This window comes from Drosophila ananassae, chromosome 2L (assembly GCF_017639315.1).
Source record: "Drosophila ananassae strain 14024-0371.13 chromosome 2L, ASM1763931v2, whole genome shotgun sequence".
Taxonomy (NCBI): Eukaryota; Metazoa; Arthropoda; class Insecta; order Diptera; family Drosophilidae; genus Drosophila; species Drosophila ananassae.
The window spans coordinates 16,200,327-16,224,179 of NC_057927.1; the positions used below are offsets into that span (position 1 = coordinate 16,200,327).

At 44.5% G+C, this 23,853-nt stretch overlaps 1 protein-coding gene across 3 annotated transcripts; it reads left to right on the forward strand.

Moving 5' to 3' along the window:
- The first annotated feature begins 297 nt into the window (after window positions 1-297).
- On the forward strand, window positions 298-22,282 carry LOC6501303 (TSC22 domain family protein 1). 3 transcript variants are annotated; one of them, XM_044715056.1, is made up of 5 exons: window positions 298-751; window positions 5,176-5,588; window positions 11,865-11,977; window positions 17,119-17,353; window positions 18,572-22,282. In XM_044715056.1, the coding sequence occupies exons 2-5, from the start codon at window positions 5,367-5,369 to the stop codon at window positions 19,919-19,921; spliced, it is 1,920 nt and encodes a 639-aa protein (XP_044570991.1). In that variant the 5' UTR covers window positions 298-751; window positions 5,176-5,366; the 3' UTR covers window positions 19,922-22,282. The 3 variants fall into 3 exon arrangements, with proteins under 3 accessions (XP_044570991.1, XP_001954959.1, XP_044570989.1); XM_001954923.4 differs by having other exon boundaries at window positions 303-751; window positions 5,173-5,588; XM_044715054.1 differs by lacking the exon at window positions 298-751 and adding an exon at window positions 3,521-5,070.
- The last annotated feature ends 1,571 nt before the right edge of the window (window positions 22,283-23,853 follow it).

Sequence of the window (23,853 nt, forward strand, 5' to 3'; positions counted from 1 at the left end):
TGGGAAATGTGAGCCAGAATCAGCTCACAGAGTAAGCAATATTTTTTAACGACTTTTGGGGCATTTTTCAATAAATTTTTATTTTGGAAACTGGACAGGCAGCAACATCAACAAACTGCCGACTCCCGAATCGCATTTGCAACAGGAACCATCCCGATTAGAATGACACGAACGAACAAGTTGATACTCTCTCAGTGGCTCTCTCTCAGTCCGAATATCGAAACACCGAAAAGGTTTCTCATTGCTGGCTCTCTTCTGGCGGCCAGAAACCGGCAACCGATGTTGCTGCTGCTGCTGATGTTGCTGCTGTTGCTGCTGTGGCCTGGCCCGCGGACTCGAATGGATTTCAAAATTCAGTTTTCAACTCGCCGACGACGAAATCAGACGTGTCCGCTCCGCGCTGTCTGCAAATCGAACAGAAAAAATTCTGAACGGAATACGAAACTATTTGAAGACTGAGTCCGAACCGAGTGTGTGGATTACAAGAAAATATTCAAAAATAATCTCCATCAAATAATTGAAACAAAACGAATAAAATCCAACTACGCGACGTGAAAAAGAAAATAAATGTTATGCTGAGAAAATAAAGCACAAATATTCAGTGTTCAGTGACGACAAATAAGTTTTTCAAAAACCAATCTCTGCCAGCCCACAATAATTGGCTTAAAAACGAATTGCTGGCAAGAGACTTGAGACAATTGTCACAAAACTTTTCTTCGGAGTGTCCAAAACAAAAAAAAAAAACAAGCGGGTAAGAAGAATCGAAACTGAGACCCAAAATCGAAAGAAATTGAAAACTTTTACCCATCGGATTACGGGGATTTTCGATTTCGGAGCTCTAACATGAGCTTCTGTGGGCGCGTGTTGATCTTCTTAGGTCGGATCAACGGAATGTGGCTTTGATTAGGGAATTATCAGGCAAGTTCCACTGGGCGGAGCTTGGACACAACCAAATTTAATGTCTAAAATTTGTGTTTTCTAATCTGCAGAGTGTGGTGACTAATTGAAGCGAGCCGAGGAAGTCGAGCCATAAAGGCAGAGATTTATGAGAGGAAGTGGGGCGAAGAAGTATTCAAATTAGCAAGTGAAGGATTATATCTGATTCCAAGTGTGATATTCTATCGGATGTGTTTATGGAGATGGCACTGGCACATTCCTGGCACTATCTTTCGGAGAGATATCTCAGCTATCAGTTGCCAAAAGCAAACATAATAGAGCTCTGGAGCTCTGCAGCTCTGGAAGAATGTAAACAAATCTCCCCTGGCGGCTTCTTCGCGCCTTCAAAGCCCAGAGACCGACAAAAGGCGGCCAGCAAGAAATTAATTATAACCAAATACTGGATGGCGACACCTTTGTTTGCCCCGTCTTTGAGGCAAGCACTCTGAGGCATGCCTCTCCGTTCCTCAAATTTGTTTAAAATATTAGCGGCGAGCAACAAGTGCAGCGAGCGCAGTTCATTATTTTCCCCCCAATCCCTGCCTTGTAAGTCCTTGGGTAAATACGCTCCAGTCTCCCGTATCCAGTATCCCCTCCTGTCTGCAGCCACAACTCATAAATTCACGCAAAATAAAATTTATGTTTTGTGGCCTGGGATGGGAGGGGGGATCTGGTTCGGAGATCCAAGATCGCAATCGCGATAAGATCTGGTCTTAAATGAGTTGTTAAACGGGAATCGTGCCAGCCGCGGATATAAATAATAATAACAACTCACTCCGGAGGAGCGTGGGCAGTCCGGAGAAGGAGGCAAGTGCAAGAACTCTTTCGGCGGCTGTGAGAACCTTTTTTTCGGTACCTGTGCGAGTTTAGCAAATTGAATTTTAATTCAGAATCGAGTGGTACATGTGTTGGCCCTTTTCCACAGGATTTCCGCTGCCAGTTTGGGCCTTTTTTTCGTCCGAAATCCCTCGGCTAATTGGTATGCCGGGCGTGTTTAGTTGAAATTTATAAGCCATGGGGGTCTTCGCTTTCATTGGAACATAAATTCGAGGCGATGTCTCCATCAAAGAGCTGGCAAGCTCATTGAATCGGGCAACTTATGGCATATGCCTCTAGTAGAGTAAGCTACTTACGCGCCAGGTATATATAGACCCCAAACGGAAAGTATCTTATGCAAATGTATCTTAGTATCTTAGAGGCCTCTGTGGAAAGTGTAGCACAGTCGATGGCAGTCTGCGGCAGGCGGAATATTAAGCAGTAAGAAATTGTAAACACAAAGCAAAATATTTGTTATACGCTTGTAATTTTCTCGCGTGAACAGAGCCAGCCAGGTCCTGGGCTGGGCGCCCAGCAGGACGAAAAGAAAGCTGGGAAAAAAAGCCTGCGGCCCGGAGGGAGTTCGGGAGGCTGTTTTTCACGCTCAGCTGGCTGGCTGGCTGGCTGGCGGCCGAAGAGGAACGCCGAGAATAAAGGCAAAAAAAAAACTTTATCGCAGGACTCGCAGGACATGCCTCCCTCTCTGGCTCTGGCCTCCCTTCAGACTTAATGCTGAGTGACATTGATGTGACACGCCGTCATCTTTGCGTCTCCCTCTGGCTCCCTCGGAACAACAACTCAACGCGTTCGGTCCCTGTTTTATTTTTAAAACTTTTCCTAACGCCTCGGGGCGTGGCAGCAGAGGCATACACCTCGCCGCCTTGCGGGCCCCTCAAATAATAAATGATATGTAAACTAAGTCGTAGGTTGGCCGCCAGATCTTGGTAATTTGTGTGTGTGCTGGGAGGCATTTCTTCGGAGATTAAATGCCAAGGAGGGCTTTAATTTGGAGACTTACCATACTCTACTAGAGTAATAGCAGAGTCCAAAACCCATAAAACCTGAGCGTTTATCTCTTAAAGATTTTGCAAGAATCTCTCAAGGATAGTTGCTATTATCCTACCACTGTCTGCCACATTTGTTCCACTTACGAGCAACGACAGTCCCCCGCCGAGCTATCAATGTCTCAATAGCCTATAGACTAGGGGCCAGAGACATATTCCTACCTGAGAATAGGTTTTCCAATCCCCGGACATCGACGTCTAGGCACCCATATCACTTTCCTCCATGCGACCCAAAACGAATTAAAATTACACATGGGCCGGCGGTCAGAGGCGAGAAAGGTATACAGAGCCCATAAAAAAAAAACACAGAGAGGTAGGAAGGTAGGAAGATCCTGGAGAACATTTATCATTGCAGCTAATAAATGCGTTTCCCTTACCTGACCGACACGAACCCGATTCCAATTGAGTCGATAGAGTCATATAGCAACCCCCGATAGCCTGACTTTTGGGCCATGTCCATCTAATTTTCCTTTTTTTCAGTTATTTTTTTGTTCTTAACAATCTCCCAATGAAACAATTCAATTATGGGAGTGTTTCCCAGCCAGCTGTTCCTGTACTTGAGCCGCAATTGTCTTCCGTCAAGTACGAAATAAATCTCGAGTCGAAAGTGCGCGGAAAGTGAAAGCAGATAGGCATTTCTCCTAACAAGAGGGAGGTTAACCCTTTAATTGGCTTGAAGTGCCTGAATCCAAGGGGATGGAGACCAGCTTGAATTCCAGCTGGTCTCGCAGCTTTAAGACAATTATCTAAGTGCTTTTGGGCTGCCTTTGATTGCAGATCCATCGGTTCTTATCGAAACGAGTTGCCCACGCTAATTGCCCCGCCCCACCACTGTACCTGATTCGGTTAGGACTTTGATTTCCATTACGCCTTCCTCTCCGGCCTGTCTCCGGCCTGTCCATGGCATTTCCGTTTTACGCTTCAGTTAAGCCTGCTCCTTGAATAAAATAGAGGCACGGGATGGAGGGCCCAAAGACTTAATCTCAAAACAAATCGATTTCGGTGACTGTCTGCCAGCCCAAGTCCGTCTTGGGCTCTTCCAGGGTCTTTTTCGACACGATTTATTTCATTATTCCTGGCCGCTCTTCGCTCTTTCTTTTTGTATTTCTGGCCAAGTCTGCCGAAGTTAATCACCCAGACGAGACAATTCAATCGATTTTTAAGAGAGTGCCTCGAAGAAATCGAAAACTAAAGCTTTAAGTTTCAAATCCAGTCTTTTCCGCCTCTACTTTTATTTTCCCCTGGCCTCTTTTGTTATTTATTAGTTTGGTCTGCGCTGGACTCGGATTCAATTCAATTTTCTTTACAACATTTCATCTTTGACATGTTTTGTGAGACTCTCCGACCGTCCGACTGTCCAACTGTCTGTTTGTCATTGTGTTTATTCCAGGGACTGGCTCTTTTCTCCCGCTTCCTTCTTGAGGCCGTTGCCGTCTTCGTTTTTAATATCTTTTAATCTCCAATGTCAACAGCGGCTTACATTTGATTGCAAGACAACACACACATCCACATCCCCATCGAGATCCAGAGTCAGAGCCACATCCACTTCGATTGTGTGTATTTTTTGTGAGATCTTATCAGGCTGTTGGGACTCGCAGACTCTCCTCTTGAGAACTGTCAGCTAATTAAACGATGCCAACTGGCAACATGTGTTGAGTCGAATCGGAATCGCAGCCTTGGACTTGGACTACCCCACTTGAGCTGCTGGAGGCAGCCACCGAATGTTCAACTTTCGATCAGAAACCCCCCAATCAGATGAGAAACTCCCTACCTACTGCAACCTATTCGAAATGCCTGGCAGGATCATCAATCATCCATCCATCCTAACCCTAAAAGGCCTCACCGAGTCACCCATTTTTTTCTCAATTATTTTGTCAGCACATGTGTGAAGAGAAAACACAACCGCAGCTAAAAAAAAAGGATAATAATAATAAAAGTAATGGAAATAGAAAGCCAGGACCAGGACCAGAACCAGGGGCGGGGTATAAACAATTGCCAGTGAGTCGACGGAAATCAGGGTGCAAGGATATTCGAGCAGGAACCTCTGGCGGGCAGAGCAAATAAAAAATAAATGGCAAAAAATGGAAGCGCATTAAGCAAAATCAATAAAAATTAACATCGGGCTTAGGGGGGGAGGTCCTTTTTTGTTTCATTTTTCACTTTGGGAGGGAGACACAAGCGTGTGAGCAGATAAATGGCCAGGATCAGGACCAGAAGAAGAGCCTGCGACTGTTACGTGCCGGAACATCCATGTGTGAGATAATTAGTACACAGCAAGGACCAAAGGACACACGCTGGGCAATTTTCACTGCATGAATCTAACGAATGTCCTTTATTCTTCTCCTTTCTCTTCCAGCAGCTCAAAGGCCGCCGATGAAGGCTGTCCAGATGACAGCGATCAGGCAGCGAATCTGACACAAAGTCCAACACCGACGCCGAAAGGACAACCCGAGGGGAAGCCCCACGAATAGATAATCCTCCAGGAGCCGAAGATCGAGGCGTCAGAGGCGTCAGACCCCGATATCCAGAAACCTCACAGATACCAACTCAATGTGGAAAATGCTGGATGTGATGGACCTCTCCGAAGCTGAGCACTTCATGTTCGACTGCGACGACTGCTCGGGCACGCCCCTGGCCCCGCCACCCCAGTTCCTCATCCCGCCACCCCCCCGGCCGCCATCACTGGCCGAGTACACGGTGGTGCCGCAGGACTGCAACGAGGAGCAAATGGCGCAGCAGCAGTGGGACAGCGACGTCTGCCAGGCGATGCCGGTGAGTGCGAAGCTCCGAGCTTCTTAGGCTGATTATAATTTTGAGGGAGTTGCAAATGGGATTTGCAATCGCCAGCCACCCCTGGGTGCCAGCGGTGGTGCAACCCTCTCCGCCGGCCCATAATGAGGCCTGCATTGTGGCACAGCTGTCGGGATTTTCCGACTTGCCTCCCAGATTGTTCTCTAAACGAGTTGCAAGTGGTTTTGGCTTTCTTTTTCAGCGGCGAGCGTCGAGAGGTGTCAGAAATTCATGTTGCCTTATTGAATTATGAGTTGCATGCATATTACAGCAACAAAGCCGCTCAAGTGGTGGGTTGGAGCGGCGGGCGTGGCATGTGGCAGGAGAGCTGATTGCGAATGTGCCACAAATGTTAACAGTTGAGTGGGAATCGGATTGATTTATTGGCAGGTCTGAATCGCAGCACATGATGGCAAGTCTGTTCGATTTGCAACAAAATGTGGCAAGTTTAAGATGGGAACTTAAATCATAATATTTTCCATTCTAATGATGTTAAAATTCAATTTCAAACTTGGTTCGAGTGTCCCCACAACAAAACCTGCCACACCCACTGTGGCACGCTACCGCCCCCAATTTTTGCGTCGGCAGGAACCGCAAGGAATCACTTTAAAGTGAAACAAATTTTCTTTTCGTTTCGAGTCCTTTGGCCTTCAGTTGCCCGAGCAACAGCTGTTGCTCCTTCGACTGTTTCGGTTTCTCCTTCTGGCCCGTGATTTTGATGATGATCCTGTTCGGCCCTCGCCATTATGGGATGATGATGATGATGACCATCCCATCCCATCCCCCTGGACAGTAACAGAAATTACAATAACAATGAAAAGTTAAGCGGCAGCCACAAAAAAAGGACAACAACTGTAGTGGCAACAAAAAGCATTCTCGGCCGGCAACATATGGCCCGAAATCAACCCTCCAACTTTAAAAGGTTGTCAGCGGTTACAACAGCAACAAAAAAATGGCAGAACCAAGACTGAAAAAAAATGAATATAATTTTTTTTGGTAACAGAAACAGAAATAGAAATAAAAATAGAAATAGAAACAGAAACGGAGAGATAGATAATTTTCCGTTTAGAAAAACTGTAACTGGGCCCTCGTCTAATCTGGGGCAAGTGTTTGTTTAGGCGAAAAGGATAGGAGGCGGAGGGGACTCTGGGGTAAAACAAAGATCAAATTCCACACACATCAACACCGCAGCCACGCACGCGGTCATTGGTTGAATTTCACGTGCCCCACACACCACAAAAAAGTAAAAAAATATATGACTGCCACCTCCAACTCCAGCTCAGAGTCGACTCCAAGTGTTTTCCACTTAATTTTCAACATGAAAAATTTAAATAAATATATGGGGTAGAATGGGGGGTATGGGGGAAAATGTATCTATATATGAACCGGATCTGTGTGTGGTCCCCTCATATCATCTCTCGTGTGTGGGCACTTGAGCCTGTCTGCCCGCTGATTTATGCTGACAAATCAAATGTTAATGTTAACATGCAGTTTATGTCACAAACTGTATCTCACGGTGCTCCGCCAAGGGATTATATTCCGTATTAGATACTATATAGATACTATATATTAGATATTATACAAAATTCCCCATAAATCGCAGGTAAACACATTAAAATCCCAACGAAATCAGCTTAAAATCAATTCCAGTTTGCGAATCAATTTAATGGATTAGCGTCGAGGAATAAAATTCGATGGTTCTGCTCCCTCGCTCGCCCATCAGATTGATAAGTTGAACGGGAATTGTGCCAATTTGGGGTGTGCGTGTATCCGAGTGTGTGTGTGGGTGTAATTGTCAACTGCCAGATGGAGGAGGAAAATGTGGAAAAGCGAAGGAAAAACCTTTAAAAGGCAAGCGGAAGTGGCATCCTTGCCAGACAAGCGAAATTAAATTTCGTGCGTGTATGATGGTGTGTGTGGGTATCTGTGTGTGTGTGCGAGAAGGAAAAATACTTGACAAGCAGCTTCTGATTTGCTCCAATGGGCGTGGCAGCAAATAATCCTTTTTCCAGCATTCGCTTCCTGCTCCCCGCCAACCAGCTCCTGCCAGCCAGCCAGCTCCTTCTTGAAATATTTCAACTTTTCCTTTAAGCAGTCTAGAGTCTAGAGACTGTTGAAGATGATCAACTGAGGAGGCAGTGGGCGGCAGGGCAGGGCAGGGGAGTGGTTGGAAAATCCAGACTTGGGTGTGTAGCAAATAGCATGACATTGATATCAAATGTCGTGAGAATGCGAAATTCCTTAGCTACTTGCCATCCTTCAGCCTTCGTGCTTCCTTCACTCTACGATATACTGTATATGTATGTTGCCCTTTGCTTCTTGTTGTAGTCTGCTTTTGGGCGACTTGGCTTTTGGCTTTCGCCAGGAATAGGAATGGAAATGGACAAAAAAAAAGGAGTGGGTGGTGTTGGCTTAGAATGACAATGCTGTTGTTGCTACTGTCGTTACTGTTTAGTGTTGATTTTGTTTACAGTTGACATAGCCAGACACAGCTGCAGACAGTCGCAGAAATCTGTAGGAGGACGAGATACAGATACATTTCGGGCAGCCCCCAAAAAAATTCAATTTTCATATGTGTAAATATTTTTAAGGAAATATGTAAGCATTATTTGATTGCTTTAAAGCGCTCTACAGCAAATAATAGCTTGGCTTCTTGAGATTTCCGTTCAATTTCGCAGCTATCTGCCATCTCAGCCCAACAAGTTTCCCAACTCATTACATCTTGGGGGAAGGGGGCTCAATCACGGGCTGTTTCCAAACAATTGCACCGCCAAGTGGTTACAAAAAGGGGCGAGGAACTCAACCAGAGGCTTAAACTATACACTATACACTATATAGATTCAGGACCAGGTCGGTTGTCGATATGCACGTGCACTGGAATCGAAGTTGCGGATAATGGTGGTGGTGGTGCATTAGTGTTGAAAAAAGGCGCCAGCCATACATGCATCGCATGTTCGAAAAACTTTTGCCATGTTATCAAAGCAGGCAAGATGCAAGCTATTGTTGTTGTTGTTGTTGTGGCTGCTGCAAGTGGCACGTGCTTGTTGCAAGTTCCTCCTCCTCGTCGGATGGTGGAAAAGTTTTGTGTTTTTCTCATCAGGCACGAAAATGAAAACGCGCTCGTCCTCGTCGTTGACTCTGCGAGAGAAAAGTTGTTAACTTTAAAGTTTCTGCGAGCGGCGGTGAGAACTTTTTCCAAATGGCCATGGAAGAGGTGTGGAGGTGTGGGATTCGGGAGCGTTTTGACGACTGATTTTGACGACTTGCCAAACGGTCGATTCGCACAGAACTCCATACTATGTTGCCGCCACCCACTCGTTTAGAGTTTTTTATGCACTTTGCCAGCACTTAAAAATTGGGTCAAAGGCAAACATTTCACTTTATGGCCTACTCAAGCTGGTTGGCTGCCTGGCTGGCTTCCTGCCTTCCTGCCCTTGATCCCTTGGTGATTTTTCATGATTAAAAAGTTGCCACAAAGCTGGAAAAATACAGAAACGCATACAGAAACAGCCAGACTCACACACTCTCGTAAAAATAAAGAGCGTTTTGCAGCGTTAATCTCACTTTGCCTTATTCCTGCTTTTTATTATTATTTTTGTTATTTTTTTTTCGGTAGGGGGTGTAAACTTTATGCCATAACTTTACATTCCCCCACCCGATCCAAAACCCTCTGCCGGCTAATGGCTTTTGTTGTCTGCGACTTGGAGGAGGGCTTAATTATTTTATCGGCCAAGTTGCTCTCGTGTTCCTACGCGCACTCCCAACCATAAATCGTTCAAACTGCTTCCTTATCTAGCCTACTCCTGTGTTTGTATAGCCTACTCCTTTTTTTCTCTGCTGTTCTCCCTGCCGTACTTTATTTAATTTAATTTATGGAATGCCCCGAGGCGACTACCGGAGGCCTAGGATGGAAAGCCTTCAATCATACCGGTGGCACTGCTTATCTGGGCAAACAGAGTTGGCCCGGCCTCTCCGGGTATCGATAATGTGGCTGGCTATGTTTGCTTTCAGCGTTTCAGCGTTTTTTTTTTTTCAGCTCCCTTGTACTTTTTGTTTGTTATCTTACGGGTTAATCCGTGAGGCAGCTGGAAGCGTTTCGGTGGCAATCGACAACTGTCGCAATGTGTTCAGTTATTACCCAGCGCCCCTTTCCCTCAGAAACTCCACTCATTTATTGGAGTGGCCCCAAAATGAGCATTACAAATAGGTAGACCCCAGTACACATGTATTTAAAATTTATCGATTATCAACGCACAAGCTCCTCGCACAATGCAGTTCAGAGGTGACTGGAGCTGGAGCTGAAGCTGGAAAATGTGTGAAGCGTACGAAATGGAGAAAAAAGAAAATTGTTTCGGTTTCTTTCCATAAAGCAAAGAAAACTTGAATGGCACAAGTGTGATTGGTCCGGGGAGTGCCAGAAGATATAATTGTGATAAAGATTATTTAATAAAATGTATTTCATTTAAGGGGGTTTAGGACAAAAGTAATACTCTTCGAGGGCCCCCAAAGTCTAATGCTCTACATTCAGCCGAAAGTCGATGCGATCGAAGCCCGGAGAAGAAAGACTCGCGTCAGGTCTCATTAATCAACTTGATTACGAGCGATGGGGCATTGGAGCGGTGGGGCATTGTGGCTGCCCCCTCCAGATGTTTGGCTTTTGGCGCTGCCGCACATAATTGTTTAATTTATTATTATTTGTATTTGGCTTGGGCCCTGCGATTTGTCTTTGAATGGCTTTCAAAACATGCATTTCCCAATTTTTGTTTTTTTATTTGTGATAAGCGTTCCAAATGCGAGCAGCTTTCGGATTCAGGGCTCCCCTCCGTTCGAGGTTCGAGAGTTTAAACAATTTCGCCATGCAGATGGATGTCAATATTTTTATGGCTTATCTCGCTGGACTAGAGAACGCTCCCTGGCAGTTTCAATTTGTTTATAGTACACTCTCCCTCGGAACATGTTGCTCTCAATGAAATATTAATAATATTTACATTTGCCGGCAGTGCATGATTAATTGCCCAGATGATAAGCGCTGAGATTGCCTTTGTGAGCGTTGCAGCAGCCAACTGGGCCGCCACTCATATTTGTGTTTGATGTGGGCAAATAAATCAAAATCGGAAAGTTGGAAAAGTGCATTTAATAAATTAGTGAATGCACAAAATGCATTACAAATTAAAGAGTAACCTACATACACTCGAAAACAAAGCGAACCGAATCGAAAACGCACACACAGTTGCCGGCGAAATTATTTGCACAGCTGTCGAAGTTTGACCTCAATTCCTGTGTTTGCCGAAGCTGTCTCTTTTACTCTAGTGTCTTTGTCTCTTTTGCACGCTGCTTTTCCGGAAAATATTTTCCATGTTTTTGAGTGATTTATGCTGCGTTTGGGTGGGTGGGTGCTTTTTAACCCACGACAGGTGCATTTGCAGAGGAGTTCTGTTCTCCATTTTTTCAATTTTCAAGTTCGACTCCGGCAGCCAAACAAATGAAAATAAACTAAAATACCTAATGCAAAATATTTCGAATTTGGACAGACCGAAAAAAAGTCGGTTTATCTCTTTTTGACAGGTGACAGGTGAGAGGCGGAGGCGGCGGAAGATAAGCAAGATGTCAGTCTTTCGAAACAGAATTTATTGAGAAACGAACATGTCAGCCGAGGGGCTGCCTTAAAATTGTTTTCTAAAATTTAAAGACTAATCTGATAAGATTAAGGGAACATAGTATAGCTCCCCCATTTCGGCACAAGTTCATTATTTATTTCCCAAGTTTTTATTTTTGCATGTCCAAGCATAAATCCAAAAGCAAATTGCCAGCCTTATCCCCACTCGGCTGACCTTAATTTCCCGGGTCTGGTCGAAAAAGGTAAAAACGCCTACAATCCCCAGTCCAATCCCCAGCCCAATCCCCAGTCCCAATCCGAACTCTCTCGAGTTGAGGAAAAGCCAAGTAACCGAAAGGTTAACAGCCCAAGTCGCGTGCACTGCGCTTTTGTTTGCATTTCGTTAGGCATATTTACCAAAATATTTTCCTCTTTCCATTGGTTTTTCTTATTTAAGTTGATTTTTTTGTTTCTGGTTTTTGGTTTTCCTTGGCGGGTTGGTGCGTTGGCTTTGTTTTTATGCAAAATGGCTTTGTGTTTGAGTTGAGCGTTGATATACTCGCCCCGACCAGGCCAGGCCCAGACCCAGGCCAGCATTAACATTTAACTTTTACTTTCCCCCCGACTAATGCCTCCACTCTCTTCTCTCTATATCTTTGCAGATCTTGGACGCCAGCCTCTACAGCAGCCAGTCCCTGGCCACGTCCGCCATGATAGCCGTGTTCTCGCTGCTCTTGGTCTTGATTGTTCTCTTCTCGTCGCTATTCGTTTGGAAGTAAGTATAGTGGCAAGATGCCGCAATGACTCAATTACTAGGCTCGACTACATAGGCCCACACACCACTCCGACACACACACTCACACCATTGTGTGTGTACTTCCCCCTGCAGTATCGCCTTGTGTGGCTTTGGCTTCACTATTATCGCGGCTTGTCCCCTTCTGGCGGTGGAAGCTGCAGACGCGACTTTAAAGGAGGCGTTAACCAGTGCCTGCAACATGTTGCATGTTGGTCTTTTGCCTCAATGATTTATGTGGCAGCGACCGCCGAGGACGGAAAAAAGTTGCCAGCGGAAGATAGTCGAGATGAGATAAAGAGGCGGAGTTGCTGCATTTCATAGAAACTTTATTTCGGAAGACGGCGGCCCAAAGCCTTGATTAGCAGGAGAATCTGAAGCCCAAACTTGAGAGTGAAGGGAGCTTAGGAAATCCCCAAAATCTCAAAAATCCACGCTCCATAGCCCCTGCAAAAAACTTAATCAACTCGGGCAGCTGGGAGCATAATAAATTCAGAACCAACACTTGCAAATTACAGTCGTGGGCGGGGGGGGGCAGGTGAAAAATGGCGGTTCGGGGCAAAAGTGTTGGGCCGCATAAATGTTCGCGCCACATAAAAAATGCAAGCAATGCATAAACATTATAAAACTATATCAAAAATGTATGTAAAGATGAAAAAAGTGGAAATGCGGGAAAAAGTGGAAAATGAACTGAGGAAATAAAAACCCATTTGCCAGAGTTGTCGAAAAATGGCGGTGGCGCGCATTGCCAGCCAAACGAAAATTAATGTAGTCTACTTTTGAGCGGAGCCACACTGACCTACATGGCATTGCAATAGTATGGGTGTTGGTAGTGGTAGTGGTGGTGGTGTTAGCGTGTATGCGGGTGCACTTAAAACCGAAACTAAATTAAATTGAAATTTTAAATAAATGTTGCTGCAGCAGCTACAAGAAAAAAGCACGTGAGAAATGGTGGAAGAACACACACATACACCCACTCACACACACAAATCAACTTTTAGTTAGTGGGGAAAAAAACACAGCAGTAAAGATATAAAACAATTTACTTTTACGGTCTCCGCAAAAAACACACCCACACTCCCGAAAATAAGAAAAAAAACGTAGTCAGATTGCAAACGAAATGAAATCTGCTGCAGAAATAAACCACAAAAGAGGGGCTTGCTGCAAGGGGCATGCAGCGGGGGCGAAAGTAGCGGGAAAAAAAGAGGGAAAATGAAACAAGCCCTGGACATTGTTTGCATGTAATGCAGTGTGGCAACAGAGCCAGAAAAGCTGCAAAAGATTTTTGCACGCACGGCAGAGCGGCTGAGGACACGAGATGGGGCATACAGATCCTGAGCTAGATACCTGCTCCGGGCAAGGCCAGAGCTTTGCGCTCGGTTCGTTCAACACATTTTTTCCATCCGACGAGTGTCGATGGCTTTAATGGGTTACACTAGCCTTGAACGGGAAATTTAAAGCCAAGGGAGCTGCCACTCCAAGGCCCTCCAAGGAGCCTCGGTCCCTCATTAACATCAACAAGTGTTGGGGCACCAAAAACCCTCCATTCCGAGCCCAAATCGATTTTCCTTTTAACGGCAATACACAAAACTTGGGCCGGAAATATTCATGGGTCTGCTTTATAAGAGAGGCGGAAGAGGCATCAGATGCTACGACCGATTTTCATACATATTCATTAAAGTTTGCTGACCGCACGCACGCCTAGTGGGTGGAAACAGGGGGTGGCAACTGGCTGTTGTTGTTGTGCTTCATCATTTTTGAGGTTATGGCGGAGGGGCAAACAAAGGCAAAAAGAAAACAGGACAAGCGGGCATCTTTATTACATAGTTATCTATGCCTGTGAGTGTGCTAGTGTGTGTGGCAAGAAGGATCTGCTTTAAGTGTCCGACCCCCGAAGCCCTAGCTGTGCGTGGGTGTGTGTAGTTGTGCGTGCCATTTTTGTGGCATTTATGATGTGGCACATTATTTTTGCTTTTATGTGCTGCGTGTCCCGGCTCCGAGCGAGGCAAGGACGAGGCATTCGCACACAACTATGAAAACCCATAAATAAAATAGCAACTAATTTTATTTATATTTCTGTTCGAGCCTCGAACAAATCAAATAATCATAATGGCACCTCAAGGGGCATTCAGCACTGCGAGAAACACGAGGCAGAAATTCCACTTTGTGGCTTTAAAACTTTGCAAAAATTGATAATTAAAATGGCCCGTCAGAACCGAACCGATTATCGTTTAAAATTCAAACCATAAATTGCATTTAATATGATGGTCGCTCCCCTCGCAGCCCCCCATTTCCGCTGGTAATTACCTTAATTATTTTAATAAACCACCAGAGTGTTTTCAGCACGCTTTCACAGCAAATGTTTGCATATTGGAACTTTATTAATTACGCGAATTGCGAGAGCCAGCCCGAAAAACCAAATGCAACATGTGTGCGTGTGGTAGGGCTCGAAAAAATGGCTTGAAACGATGCGAAAAAATCTGAAGGGCATGTTATTAAAATTGTTAACATTGTCGCCAGTTAATAATATTTCAATAAATGTCCGTGTCGACTGCCATTGGAGAGTCGGGGCTTTTGGCAAAACGTTCATTCATATTAAATGAGGAGGGAAGCCTTGGTAACCCCGAATGGGAAGACGCTGGAGAAGAAGTTATGACAGCATTAACGTTGTTGACTGTTAAATAAATAAAATCAATTTCACCTGAAGGCTGTCTGCCCGACTTCCCGACTTGGTGTGTCGAGTACCCAATAACAATCACAATTTAACCTTATTAGAGTCGAGGAGGCCGTCGTTGTCGCCTTGGCAATTCTGTTTTCATTTTTAATCAAACGTAACTCTCGGATTTTCGAGCTTACGGCCAAGTGACTCATGCCACGACACCAGCTGTTCCTTCTTCTTTTCCTGCTTTCCTGCCGGTAATTCGATGCTGGCAAGTCGAGCCCCGGCTTGCGGCTTTGTCGTTGCGGTCAGTCTGTTTGTTTCTGGCCGACTGACCGGTCAACTGCAGTGAAAATATGCAATGGTCATATTCAGGAGGGGAATCCGGCGGGGAGGATCACTGACCACCAAAGTGGCAGCCGCGGCGGCGGCGGCGGTGGTTTTGTGGCCTAAGCAACCAGTCAACTGGCATTTACTTTGAAGCTCAAACGTAATTAATGCCTGGGAAAACGTATTCATTAAATGTGGTTAAGAAAGAATGTTGGAAATTAGTGGGGAGCCTAGCTCTGGAAAGATTGTTTAGAGAACCAAGCACTATATGTGTTTCTAGCTAATTCAAATCAGTATTATTTTTCCAATCAATCGCAATCTGAGTCTTAAAGTTTCTGTATTCAGTCGGATCTTTTCCCTTTAGACTCTTCGCTTTGTTACCACCTCCTGCCATCTAATTTCCATATCAAAGTCCTGGCACACACCTTCCTTGGGAATATGTCTAGAGCTTCCATCCATTCTACTTCTTGGCTCTGTTTGGTTTTGTGCCCTTTGTAGTTTTACTTTTTTACGTGCCGGGCTTTGGACTTGCAACCCCCAAAAGTGTGAGTATGAGTCCTGGCAGTTTAGTTCAGAGTTCATAAATAAAAGATTCACTTCTTGCCAGGCAGTAAGTCCACCACACCGCCACCACCCCCACTCGCCACACACTCGCAGCAACATTGTTGCCCCTTTGGTTGCCAGCTACTTTTTATTGTAAATTGCTTATGCCAAAAGGAAATGCCCGTGTCTGTTTCTGTTGCTGTTGCTATTGGTGTTTCTGCCCCCCAAAGGTATTTCGCATTCGGCTTAAGCTCCCGACTTCAACCCCTTTGCATGCACACGAACATGGGGCATACAAATGGTTTACTTTCTTGCCAAATTGTACGACACTCTGGGGGATGCCGTGGCCGCTCTTTATGGCCAGTTGGCCATAACGCTTTGAAATCAAACAAGCCTCTCAAAGGGTTAAGCCTCAGATATCCTCCCATTGCCACCACCCGGCAGTTCTTGATTTCATTTTTACGCCTCGTAAGTGAAATGAAATGAAGCACACGCTCGGTTCCAATTCAAAGCCAAGGAACAAGGACAAAAGTCGAGTGCGGAGTGCCTTGGCTTGTGGCATGCCGCATTATTTAATTTACTTTTAAGAATATATTTTACAAGGAAGACAGCTGGCTGATGGAGCCCATTCTCTGCTACCCTCACCCAAGACTCAACAAGCAGATTCAGGATATCCTGAAGGGAATAAGGAATACCTTATCATTAAAGACTTAGTTTCTTTCTATTTTATTTTTATCATTCCCATTTATGAGTTTTTCGAAGGACAATCGCAAGTCGTATATTTGCAGAATTTTTTGTCTAGGCCTCCAGGCAGGCATTTTTAATGTCCTACCGCAAAAAGGGGATTCCTGAAGCGGCAGTTAGCCCTCTCCACCTTAAAGACATGTGTGAGTCTGTTTGCTGAGAGTTTTTACGAGCGACTTCCGCTTTTGACATCGCAACATGTTTACCTACAAGACATTACAAGGATGCCGGGCTCATCCTTCTCCCGTTACGTGGCGTCAATTTAATTTCACATTTTTCATTATGCTTATGGTGGGTGGGATGCGGCATCTCAAGCTTTAGCTTTAGCCTCGACTCAAGGCTGTCTGCTTTCTTTGCCATGGGCAACACTTAATTATGTTCATTATTTTCATGGCACGCGGTTGTCGCTCCTTGGGATTCCCCGCATCTTATTCCTTATTCCTGGCTCATCATCATTCTGACATGGCTGTCGCTTTGTGCTCATTTAAATTGAATTTTTGGTGTGTGAGTCCTTCGGGGGAGGAGTTTCTGGCGCTGCCTTGGCATTCTTTATTAATCAAATTGTTTTGGGCAATTTCACGAGAAAGCAGGCCCAGTCCTGGCTTGTTTACCTGACATTTATCAAGGTTGCAGGCCCGGTCCCGGCTCCGCTACTCTCAGTTGGTCATTACAAATCGATTTATCTTCGGCCCGGCCAAGAGCAACTTATGGCTCTATTAGCCGGCTAAAGAGTCGGGGGGAGGGTGGCGAACACGACACTAAATGTTGGCTAAAGCCGAGCAACATCATCATCATTCTTCTTCCTGGCACCGTTTACTAATCTCCTTTCCAACTTCTTTACTTGCAGAAACAAACGGAAGGTGCAGAACCTGCTGCCCTGCAAGACGCCCACTCGCGGCCCCCTCAACGGAGCCATGCCCCTGGGCGGCGGAACCCTGGGATCTGCGCACCACCATCACCACCACCACGGGATGTACGAGGATCCCGACGCGCACTTGGGCCATCACAGGCCGCTGGTGATGCACCGACATCATCAGTTGCCCCACCATCATCACCATCACTATCAGCAGCATCACGCCGAGGTTAGTATCTGCAAGATATCCAATATCTTATATCCTTTTTTATGAATTCCCACCCTCGAACTGACAAACATTACGACATTCGCTGTCAAAACACTGCACAGTCATTGTCTCGCGTTCGGGTTTCTCTTTCTGTTTCTGGTCTGCTTTTGATCCTGTCACATGCAATTGGATTGTAAGACGACACTACACTTCCTTCGCATTCAGGCATATCAAGGATATCCCTTTCTGCATATTATTCATTTATGTCTATTGCCCTTTATGCCCATTGTATGCCTCAATTCACACTTGAACTTGACATGACGCATAAGCGATGCCGATGGCATACATATTCATAAAGGCGTGAGTGTATTTGTGGGGAGTATCCTGCGAGTCGCCTACCCTCGGCCGGCCGGCTTAATTCCAGCTCCTTTTGTATGCCTAAATATTTTACGACTCTGACGCCTTGAAGGCTGTTTTTTTTTTTTATTCTGACCCAAAACGTGTTTTCGTTATGGGGTTCCCCTCGCATTTATTTCATTTTTTCATATTTTATGTTCGAGCTTTGTGCTTTTGTCGGGACGAAGTCTCCCTATACGCCGTTCCCCGGGCGAAGAGTGTGTTTATTTTATTGCCTGATAAACAGCTCCTTTAGGGAAGCCTTTGACGGCCTTAAATATGAACTGGCATGGCGGCTTCAAAATGTGCGTTTTACACTGAACTGAGCATATATTTTTGTATCTGCCCCAGTATTTCAATTAGTTGCAACTTGCCCCATTTAAGCGCCCGATCGGTGGTTGAAAAAGTTGAAATACATCTTTTACTTTTAATACCTTAACTGTTCACTTTCCGACATCCTTTTTCCCGCTTATTTATTATTCATTTCTCGTGGCATTTTTAACTTCTTTTTTGCGTTTGTCAGCTTTGTTCTGTTTCAACAACTGCTTACGCTGCTCGGTCCTTCTACTTTTTTTGTTGGTTTCTTGCCACGTTTCCCTGTCCTGACACATTTCCAAGTCCTGCCCGAGGGTACATGGCTGCTAAGCGGCTTGCCAAGGAAAACCTTTCCTCCTTTCTCTCAGAGAAGGTATTCCGGGTATTCCTGCAGAAATGTTCTTGCATTTTTCTCGACTGTGCTCAAGGGAAAGTGAAAGTAAAGCCACCCCTTTCCCCACCTCTTTTGCATACTTTTCCTTAATGACAAATCACTAACTGTGCCATTTTCTTCTCTTGTTGTTACAGCTGCTCCAGGGCAAGAGCATTCACTACCCCAGCGGCTATCCCATGACGCGTTCGCCACCGTTTTTGGTCAGCTCCTCGCCTGGACCCGATCCCTATCGCTCCAACGATAATGTCTACGAGGAACTGGGCCCGGGACGAGTCGATTCCGATGGCGAATCGGAGCCCCCACTGCACTCTGACGACGACTTCGCCGAGGATGAACTGTCACTTCCAGGCGAATGCAGTTTCCAGAAGGAGGCCACCAACGTCCCAGCGGCGGCAGGTGCCACGCCTTACCACGAGAGGGCGGCAGTCGCAAGTGGCAACAGCAATGTCGCTGCTGGAACCTCCAGCGCAGGTGCTTGTTCCAATCTGCCGCAGACTACCCAGGAGCGACACAGTGTCCTGAGCAGCGGTTCCTCGTCGGGCCAGGATGCCTCCACCGCAACAGCCTCATCAGCCAGCAACAACAATCACGAACTGGCCTCAGGCTCTGCGAGCAACCGACGCACTGCCCGCACCCGGCAACCCAGGGTCACCCAGAATCAGGATCTCAACAACAGCAGCTCCACCGCGGACATCGCCGACCTGGCACCGCTCTACGACAACCGCAGCAATCTCATGTCCCTGGGCTACATGGCTCGCTCCACTGCTCCCCAGTTCTATAACACCCTGGAGCACGAAGTGGAGCGAAGGAATCGGATCAACGCCCAGTTGAGCAAGGCTCCGGCTCCGCCGCTTTCCACCATCTACAGGGAAAGGATACGGTATCCCAGTACCACCCAGCAGTATCCTACGAGTGCGGCCAGCGGCTTGATGGCAGCCACCATGAGGGCGAGAACCCAGCCGCGGATGGTGGACCGTCGATTGGCGGCTCATCAGCATCAGCACCACCGTATCCATGCCGCTCCCTTGCCCCAGGAACCGTCGTACGGCTATGCGGAACCAATGATGTATAATGCCAACTACTACTACGAAAGTGCCGGAGCTGCCCGCCCCTATGCCTCGACTTTGCTGCCCACTGCCGGAGAGTACAGACACCCCTATGGTGACTCGAGCTTTGGCTCCGATTCGGGCTACAGCCACCATACGCCAGCCAGCTCGATTGGGCGACAGGACTACGATCTCGCCGAGCCTCAAATGCCACACCAGACGCAGCCCAAGGCCAGCAAACTGAGTGCGGCCCTGAACTTCAGCTGGAACCGTGGCACCCGGGGCTCCAAGTCCACCGCTGGAAGTGGGGCGGTCGCCAAGAACTCGGTCAGCAGCAATGCCGAGGCCACCAGCCCCAACAACAACAGCCCCGCCTGTTCCACCGTCGCATCTCAGTTGGAAAACAACAATGCATCCGCCAACCTCTCACCGGCGTAGATATAATATATCAAACTTGAACTAAAGTAATATCCTTAGTAACTCCGTGTAAATAGGGCCCGTGTACAGTTAGTCATATCTAAGTGAACTAAATATCAAAAATATCCTGCGTGTACATCGTCAAAGCAATAGATATTTAACTACGCATAATTGATCCAAACTTGATCCAGAGAGCCCAAAGCATCTTGATACATAGACTTATCAAAGAGGGTTGCCATACCACCAAGTTTTCGCTCTGTTTCAAAAGCAAAACTGGTCGCAAAGCAAAGAACTTATAGATCCTAAGTGTTTTTCCAATGTGATTGCCAAATTCTACAATATAATGCTAAACTAAACGTAAAACTAGGTTCTGTAACTAATTTAAAGTGTATTATAAAAGTATGTCCATAATGTAGTCTAAGTTAAATATTTTAATTCTGTTTGTTATTTTAGTTTTTAAGCGAAGCGGATTTGAAGAAAAATGATTTAAAAATGAGTTGGCCAGAGGGTCATAAAAATATACCAAAATATCAAAAAACGAAACAAATAATTTGAATTTATTTTATTTAGTTCTCCTTTTGTTTTTTTCAGTTTAGAATTTATTTATAAAGCTTTCTATTGGGCATTACTAGAAATTCTGTTGAATTTACCCCCAAAATTGTTGCCTACTTTTAGGAAACAGCGCTATGTTAAGCCATTAACAGAGCAATGTTAATAACAGCCCAGTTTGACAAGGACTTAAGAGATTTCCACAAAAATTAATTATTTTAGTTATTTCAGCTACCTAAATGCATTTTATGCCTTTTGCGATCGAGAGGCTCAATCAAGACTGTTTAAATATAAAAAAGAACAACATATTTTACTTAATGCCGAAACAATAATAAACTGTATAAACTAAACTCTAGTTGGTAAAGCTTTGTAAACTAAAACTTGATGCGAAATCCAAGCAAAATGCGAAACGAAAATCAGAAAAAACACCCATTAGGTATATCGAGTGAACAATTTAGCGGGCGCCCCCTGTCAATGAACCCCGCGCCAAAAATGAGACACTTCCTAGGTTGTATCAGAATTGTAAATAGCAGACGGGGTTGCCTCCCACTGCCCCCTTATAATTATCCATTGATAGCCTCCCCTACTTCCCCCGATTTGCGTGTGAGGAAGCGAAATGTTAAATTTTCTTATATGAGCACAATGCAATGTATCCTATAAACCGTAGTCTATACATACATAAGCATACATATAGTACATATAGCATACGGACCTGGCTCCCACGATATTCATGTATTAGTAGAGCCAGTCCCTAGTCATCCCCTTCCAAGAGTAGAACCTTAAACGGATAACAAAATTAGCTTAGATAACCTACTTCAGCCATCAGCCATATGATATGCAATAATTGCTTTAGATCAAGATTAAGTCGTTGTGATTTTTGGAAAAGCCCCCCTATGAATATATAATATGGTATGAAACAGACCCAGAAAACAAAATGCAGTAGCACAATCATCGAGCGAGTGAAAACTAAAAATGATAGCAGCTTACAAGGACTAATCCTAATCATTAACTAGATATATGATTCTTAACTTATGCTTTGAAACGCAACCTCTTTCTCTTCAACTGTCCACTTTATTTGTTTTCAACAATTTTAGTTTGAATCGTACATATCAGCGATCGTATTTATGTAATATAGCACACCTGGTTTCTAATACTATCAATATCAGTACAAAAACTATATGAAATACAACAAACTTTTATCCTAAACTTCAATCCAACTCGATAAGAACTTTTTCTCCATCGCAAGTTGTACATACGGACAAGTCAATAAGAAATTTTTGCTGTAGTTCTTCCAAACGATAAAAAAAAATCTTAAACTAAAACGAAATTATTAAATCGTAAATGTATATTGTTAAAAATGGTCTCTAGAAACTTGTGTTTTGAATTGTATGTAAATAAATTGTTTTCCTGTTAGTTTACTGATAACTTTTGGATAGCATATCACGGCAATGACTCTTTGTAAGGATCTTTCGTATACCGACTAAATAATTTTCTATAACTGCTTAGATTTTATATGTAGGGAATGTGGAGACGATCTTTTCAATTGTGTGCAGCGATAGAAAGCAAAAAAATAAAGCGATTTAATCGAATTTATAATGTTTAATGGCAGTTAATCGAAGTAAACAGACGTCCCAATGGGGAAAAAACGAAAAACATCAATATGAATATCAATTAAATTAACTAAATGATTAACAATTAATTACGCCCCAACAAATAGTTAGTTTATAAATTTTTTGTAAAACCAATTAAACAGTTAGTTTCACCTTTTTCTATAAGCAGATATGGATAATAATTAAAAGAAGGAGATGGAAAAAACATAAATCAAATTATGAAATATGACAAAAAGTGTTTTATTTGTTTTGTGATATAATTCGGGACGTGGAAAATAATTAAAGCAGTCACCAAAAGCAAACTTTCTTTTGGAAATGCAAAGACAGGAACCGAGCTTGCTCCTACTACTTTCTTTGCTCTCTTTCCCAGACTGAGACGGCAACAGGCCAAGAAAAGGCGTAAATCTGCAGCAAATTAAATATGCGCGCGTGTGGCCTGAAAGGAGGGAAAGTGTGGGTGGGCTGGGTTTGTTTTAGCGCTTGTGCATGCAGTTAATGTGCTTATTTTAAAATTTAAATTGGCTTGCGCAGTGCGCACTCTTGGGCAAGGACTCGGGCAAGGAGCAGGGACTAAGTGTCGGGAGGGGTGAAGGAGGGGAGCACTCCTGCACGACTCAGTTTAATAGAAAGTTTGCATTGCACTTTCTTCCTGCCTTTCTCTTTCTTTTTCTTGGGGCTTTGCATACAGCCAGTGGTGTAATTAACAGTTACTTGCAGCATGTGAGTGGCAGTGTGTTAGGGATATGTGTGCATTAAGATAAACAACTTAATTATTTTACTCTGTCAATGGGCTGCACTCTTCCATGGGCTGCCAAGAGCGCAGTAGCTTTTCAGAAGCGACGGGGCTTTTCTAGGTAATTAAGTCTAGTACATCAGAGAAAGTGCTACTTGAGTGGATGCAGCTAGATGATAAATTCCTGTTTTCTACCCACAACCTATGGAATCACGACGGAAATATTCTCGATTTCGTCCCCAAGTCTCTCTCTATTTTTGCTTGCTTCCTCCACGTGCCACACAGCCCACATAATAAACTTCAATGGAATAATATCGTATTCACCGCATAGATTATTTAATTGAATTCTGGGAAGGCCTCAAATGTCACCCAACTTAGGTTCAAGTTCACCTTCAAATATGAGAGCAAACTGACCTAGACAACAAAAATCATCACTGGCTGGTTCAAAGGTATAAAAGATAAATCAAACATTAGGCACCACAATTTCATAGACTTTTTGCGCAAATTAATCGCTTGAATAAATCAGGAATTCAACAAAGCACATAAACTTTATTATTAGACTATTTATGCAATTTGCTCGGTGGCCTGGAAACGCTTTCACACCTCAACAACATACTGGGTTAATCAAAAGTTTCGGTGTTCGCTCACTTTTAGCTCGAAACTCCTGAACTCTCTGGACGAAATACTAGAAAGTTGTACTCCAGCTGTGCTCTGGGCCGAGGAGCGTTTTGTCATTCATTAACAATTTTCACACATGGGCCAATTAAATTATTTAGACTCACACTGCGAACAGTTTTAATTAAATAATAGATACTAGCTTGTGTCCCAGTTGAGGGTGTGTCACCTTTTCAGCAACTTCTGCACTCGGCTTTCCTGTTTTCTAGTTTTCTCTCATTTGCCAGTGAACTTTCGGCAGTTGGAAAACTTTTTCCATGGCAAAACGACTCCCGAGACAAAAGCCTATAAATGTGTGTCAACTGTACCAAAATGTTCGACACACGCACACAAAATACATTGTATATCCCATCTAGTGGGTTCTTCGGGGCCATGTAAGACATTTA